The 6,784-nt window shown below is 35.7% G+C and overlaps 1 protein-coding gene across 4 annotated transcripts in view; it reads left to right on the top strand.

Moving 5' to 3' along the window:
* Positions 1-984: 984 nt before the first annotated feature.
* Positions 985-6,784, top strand: part of zbtb47b (zinc finger and BTB domain containing 47b) — a 68,836-nt gene continuing 63,036 nt past the window's right edge. For all 4 annotated transcript variants that reach the window (XM_007249046.3, XM_022682975.2, XM_049485986.1 and 1 more), the window contains exon 1: positions 985-1,297. In XM_007249046.3, the coding sequence (XP_007249108.3) occupies positions 1,295-1,297 (3 nt within the window). In that variant the 5' untranslated portion in view covers positions 985-1,294. The remainder of the gene's footprint in view (positions 1,298-6,784) is intronic.

The raw sequence follows: 6,784 nt of genomic DNA, 5'->3' as shown, positions 1-6,784 counted from the left end.
TATGCTATTATATCAAATCATTATTTCAATGAGATTTAATGGCCTTAATATATATATATATATATATATATATATATATATATATATATATATATATATATATATATATATATATATATTTACGTCTTTCACAATAATATCTGGAATGATATATATTGTCAACAAAGTGTTAACGCGAAAGACGTTAGTTAAAATCTTTAATTTTTACATTTGGAGCACTGGTTGTTCTAAGAGCCAGCTGAAATCTGATTGGCTCCTGAAGTGCCCCTGTCCTGTCACTCATCTGTCCTTTGCATGAAAGCAATGATCAGATTATAGGTGGATGCTAATTTCGGTGCTAATGAGCTGAATAGTAATGTTCAGTATGATTAAATCTTATGTAGGAGAGATGTTTTGAACTGACAGTATTTGTGACAAAGTAAAAAGGTTTTAAAAATGTATAAAATGCTGGATTTTCTCACAGACTGTGTGTGTTCCAGAGTATTTTGTCTATGCACAGTAAAAATTCATGTAAAATAATTATGGAGTTCATTTTGTGCCAAAGGTTTTACACAAAACAATAAAGTCTGCAAACAAAATGACAGATCATACACATATATGAGAAAAAAAAATATGTAGCAAAATCCAAAAAACAAAACAAACAAAAAAATCCAAACACAAATAATAAAAAAACTGCAAAGAATAATAAAGTAGCCAAGTATATAAAAAATAATAATTTTATATATATTTTCTGTTTTGAATTTGCAACATATGGGCTACTTTTTCCTTTCAATTCTTAAAATTTTGATTGCTGATTTTTTTTGTATAATATTCAAGTGTTTGAACATGGTGGTACCCCTCTATAAATATTGTGGTTCCTTGGACAGATCCTTACTCAGAAAAATCCTAGATCTGCCAATGATTTTGAGTGTTGTGATAATTATCCTCAAGTTTAGCTAAGTTTGCTGTTTTTCTGCAAAACATGAAGCTCTGAAGGGCAGCCTGTAAATAATCCAGTGCCATGTCCCTTTAAAACCTCTGACAAAAAAGCCCATCTGATCCCTGAGCTCCAATCACCAATTCCTTCTCCAAAAGCAGCCTCTGCATTTTTCTGCCCGTCTGAATGCTGCTAGCAGGGCGAAAAGAGAAAGAGAGAGAGGGCTGAGGAGGGTAAGGAGAGGAGAGACGGGGAGAGAAAGCGCTGGAGAAATGTGAAAATCTGGAGGACAGAAGGAGAGGGGTGGATGGCGAGCGGAGGTCCAGAGCTGAGGGAGTTATTCAGGGACTCCTTAAGAGCAGCACAGCCCGGATCAAAATGGTACAGTAAGGATGAGCTCAGAGCTCTGTCTGCTTTCTCTTTTTATTTATTTTAGCTTCTCTTTTTCTCTCTGGGTGAAGCTGGAGTTTCTTCTTAGTGGTTGAGCTGCATTATTCCAGTTTTATTTTCCGTTCCACCTTAAAATTCGTGCAGCAGCAGCAGTTATTATTACACTGTGTCTGGCACGAGGCTGAAGTTGGTTTGATATTCGCAGCTCCAGATTCGTTTGGCTCGATATTCGCAGCCTCGTATTCCCCGGCTGAAGTTGGTTTGATATTCGCAGCTGCCGCTTCACTGAACCACCGTGAACTAAAGGGAGCGTTCACAAACACCCGCTGTTTATATTAAACACCTCACAGATCAACACTGAAGGAGATAGAATGAAGAAAAGCAGTACATCTGTTTATTAACAATGTAAATATACAATATATTATTAAATATAATTTTGTATATTGTAAAATATTTATTTTAATTACTGAATTTATAATTATATATTACAATAAATAATTAAATATATATTTAATAAAATTATATTTTAAAAGCCATTGCGCTCAAAAAATATGAGGCACATGTTCAAGTGTGATTTTGAAGAACTTTTTCATGTTGGGCCAGACCAAATACACATGATCTGAAGAGTACTAGTCTTCTACTTTAAGAAAAACCTGGAATTAGCCTGGCCCAAGCTGATTTTATACTTTAAAATGAACTGGCAACATGGCATACCGATCCATAAAGCACAATTTTTTTATGTAAAGCTGATGTTCCAGTGTGATTTTGAAGGACTTTTTCATCTTGGGCCAGAACAAATACACATGATCTGAAGAGTACTAGTCTTCTTCTTTAAGGAAAACCTGGAATTAGCCTGGCCCGAGCTGATTTTATACTTTAAAATGAACTGGCAACATGGCCTACCGATCCATAATGCACAAAAAATTTTTATATAAAGCTGATGTTCTAGTGTGATTTTCAAGGACTTTTTCATCTTGGGCCAGAACAAATACACATGATCTGAAGAGAACTAGTCTTCTACTTTAAGGAAAACCTGGAATTAGCCTGGCCCGAGCTGATTTTATACTTTAAAATTAACTGGCAACATAGCATACCGATCCATAATGCACAATTTTTTTTATGTAAAGCTGATGTTCCAGTGTGATTTTGAAGGACTTTTTCATATTGGGCCAGACCAAATACACATGATCTAAAGAGTACTAGCCTTCTACTTTATGGAAAGCCTGGAATTAGCCTGGCCCAAGCTGATTTTATACTTTAAAATTAACTGGCAACATGGCCTACCGATCCATAATGCACAAAAAAATTGAATATAAAGCTGATGTTCTAGCGTGATTTTGAAGGACTTTTTAATCTTGGGCCAGACCAAATGCACATGATCTAAAGAGTACTAGTCTTCTACTTTAAGGTAAACCTGGAAATAGCCTGGCCCAAGCTGATTTTATACTTTTAAATGAACTGGCAACATGGCCTACCGATCCATAATGCACAAAGAAATTGAATATAAAGCTGATGTTCTAGTGTGATTTTGAAGGACTTTTTAATCTTGGGCCAGAACAAATACACATGATCTGAAGAGAACTAGTCTTCTACTTTAAGGAAAACCTGGAATTAGCCTGGCCTGAGCTGATTTTATACTTTAAAATGAACTGGCAACATGGAATAACGATCCATAATGTACAAAGAAATTGAATATAAAGCTGATGTTCTAGTGTGATTTTGAAGGACTTTTTAATCTTGGGCCAGAACAAATACACATGATCTGAAGAGAACTAGTCTTCTACTTTAAGGAAAACCTGGAATTAGCCTGGCCCGAGCTGATTTTATACTTTAAAATTAACTGGCAACATGGCCTACCGATCCATAATGCACAAAAAAATTTAATATAAAGCTGATGTTCTAGTGTGATTTTGAAGGACTTTTTAATCTTGGGCCAGACCAAATACACATGATCTAAAGAGTACTAGTCTTCTACTTTAAGGAAAACCTGGAATTAGCCTGGCTCAAGCTGATTTTATACTTTAAAATGAACTGGCAACATGGAATACCGATCCATAATGCACAAAGAAATTGAATATAAAGCTGATGTTCTAGTGTGATTTTGAAGGACTTTTTAATCTTGGGCCAGAACAAATACACATGATCTGAAGAGAACTAGTCTTCTACTTTAAGGAAAACCTGGAATTAGCCTGGCCCGAGCTGATTTTATACTTTAAAATGAACTGGCAACATGGTATACCGATCCATAAGGCACAAAAAAATTGAATATAAAGCTGATGTTCCAGTGTGATTTTGAAGGACTTTTTAATCTTGGGCCAGACCAAATACACATGATCTGAAGAGTACTAGTCTTCTACTTTAAGGAAAACCTGGAAATAGCTTGGCCCAAGCTGATTTTATACTTTAAAATTAACTGGCAACATGGAATACCGATCCATAAAGCACAATTTTTTTATGTAAAGCTGATGTTCCAGTGTGATATTGAAGGACTTTTTCATCTTGGGCCAGAACAAATACACATGATCTAAAGAGTACTAGTCTTCTTCTTTAAGGAAAACCTGGAATTAGCCTGGCCCGAGCTGATTTTATACTTTAAAATGAACTGGCAACATGGCCTACCGATCCATAATGCACAAAAAAATTGAATATAAAGCTGATGTTCTAGTGTGATTTTGAAGGACTTTTTCATCTTGGGCCAGACCAAATACACATGATCTAAAGAGTACTAGCCTTCTACTTTAAGGAAATTTTGGGATTTGCCTGGCCCGAGCTGATTTTAGACTGCACAATTAATTGGCAACATGGCAGCACAAAAAAAATATTATTTAAAGCTGATATTCCAGTATGATTTTGGACTTTTTTTTCAGACCAAATACACATCAGATGAAGAGTTCTGGTATTCTCAAAATCAATGCTTTATATTCATTATTTCTGTGCAAAATGGCTTTCATGTCATGTTGCCAATTCATTTTAAAGGATAAAATCAGCTCGGGCCAGGCTAATTCCAGGTTTTCCTTAAAGTAGAAGACTAGTTCTCTTCAGATCATGTGTATTTGTTCTGGCCCAAGATTAAAAAATTCTTCAAACTTGTACTGGAACAGTGGCTTTTTTGTGCAAAATGGCTCGTTATACCATGTTGCCAGTTCATTTTAAAGTATAAAATCAGCTTGGGCCAGGCTATTTCCAGGCTTTCCTTAAAGTAGAAGACTAGTACTCTTTAGATCATGTGTATTTGGTCTGGCCCAAGATGAAAAAGTCCTTCAAAATCACACTAGAACATCAGCTTTACATAAAAAAAATGTGCATTATGGGTCGTTATACCATGTTGCCAGTTCATTTTAAAGGATAAAATCAGCTCGGGCCAGGCTAATTCCAGGTTTTCCTTAAAGTAGAAGACTAGTACTCTTCAGATCATGTGTATTTGGTCTGGCCCAAGATGAAAAAGTCCTTGAAAATCACACTAGAACATCAGCTTTATATTAAATTTTTTTGTGCATTATGGATCGGTAGGCCATGTTGCCAGTTAATTTTAAAGTATAAAATCAGCTCGGGCCAGGCTAATTCCAGGTTTTCCTTAAAGAAGAAGACTATTACTCTTCAGATCATGTGTATTTGTTCTGGCCCAAGATGAAAAAGTCCTTCAAAATCACACTGGAACATCAGCTTTACATAAAAAAATTGTGCTTTATGGATCGGTATGCCATGTTGCCAGTTCATTTTAAAGTATAAAATCAGCTCGGGCCAGGCTAATTCCAGGTTTTCCTTAAAGAAGAAGACTAGTTCTCTTCAGATCATGAGTATTTGTTCTGGCCCAAGATTAAAAAGTCCTTCAAAATCACACTAGAACATCAGCTTTATATTCAATTTCTTTGTGCATTATGGATCGTTATTCCATGTTGCCAGTTCATTTTAAAGTATAAAATCAGCTTGGGCCAGGCTATTTCCAGGTTTTCCTTAAAGTAGAAGACTAGTTCTCTTCAGATCATGTGTATTTGTTCTGGCCCAAGATTAAAAAATTCTTCAAACTTGTACTGGAACAGTGGCTTTTTTGTGCAAAATGGCTCGTTATACCATGTTGCCAGTTCATTTTAAAGTATAAAATCAGCTCGGGCCAGGCTATTTCCAGGCTTTCCTTAAAGTAGAAGACTAGTACTCTTTAGATCATGTGTATTTGGTCTGGCCCAAGATGAAAAAGTCCTTCAAAATCACACTAGAACATCAGCTTTACATAAAAAAATGTGCATTATGGGTCGTTATACCATGTTGCCAGTTCATTTTAAAGGATAAAATCAGCTCGGGCCAGGCTAATTCCAGGTTTTCCTTAAAGTAGAAGACTAGTTGTCTTCAGATCATGTGTATTTGTTCTGGCCCAAGATTAAAAAATTCTTCAAACTTGTACTGGAACAGTGGCTTTTTTGTGCAAAATGGCTCGTTATACCATGTTGCCAGTTCATTTTAAAGTATAAAATCAGCTTGGGCCAGGCTACTAACAGGTTTTCCTTAAAGTAGAAGACTAGTACTCTTTAGATCATGTGTATTTGTTCCGGCCCAAGATGAAAAAGTCCTTGAAAATCACACTAGAACATCAGCTTTATATTAAATTTTTTTGTGCATTATGGATCGGTAGGCCATGTTGCCAGTTAATTTTAAAGTATAAAATCAGCTTGGGCCAGGCTAATTCCAGGTTTTCCTTAAAGAAGAAGACTAGTACTCTTCAGATCATGTGTATTTGTTCTGGCCCAAGATGAAAAAGTCCTTCAAAATCACACTGGAACATCAGCTTTACATAAAAAATTGTGCTTTATGGATTGGTATGCCATGTTGCCAGTTCATTTTAAAGTATAAATTCAGCTTGGGCCAGGCTAATTCCAGGTTTTCCTTAAAGTAGAAGACTAGTTCTCTTCAGATCATGTGTATTTGTTCTAGCCCAAGATTAAAAAGTCCTTCAAAATCACACTAGAACATCAGCTTTATATTCAATTTCTTTGTGCATTATGGATCGTTATTCCATGTTGCCAGTTCATTTTAAAGTATAAAATCAGCTCGGGCCAGGCTAATTCCAGGTTTTCCTTAAAGAAGAAGACTAGTTCTCTTCAGATCATGAGTATTTGTTCTGGCCCAAGATTAAAAAGTCCTTCAAAATCACACTAGAACATCAGCTTTATATTCAATTTCTTTGTGCATTATGGATCGTTATTCCATGTTGCCAGTTCATTTTAAAGTATAAAATCAGCTTGGGCCAGGCTATTTCCAGGTTTTCCTTAAAGTAGAAGACTAGTTCTCTTCAGATCATGTGTATTTGTTCCGGCCCAAGATTAAAAAGTCCTTCAAAATCACACTAGAACATCAGCTTTATATTAATTTTTTTTGTGCATTATGGATCGTTATTCCATGTTGCCAGTTAATTTTAAAGTATAAAATCAGCTCGGGCCAGGCTAATTCCAGGTTTTCCTTAAAGAAGAGGACTAGTACTCTTCA

Source organism: Astyanax mexicanus, chromosome 1 (assembly GCF_023375975.1).
Source record: "Astyanax mexicanus isolate ESR-SI-001 chromosome 1, AstMex3_surface, whole genome shotgun sequence".
Lineage (NCBI taxonomy): Eukaryota > Metazoa > Chordata > Actinopteri > Characiformes > Acestrorhamphidae > Astyanax > Astyanax mexicanus.
The sequence above is the reverse complement of the archived record's forward strand: the minus strand, read 5'-3'. Positions and strand labels throughout refer to the sequence as shown.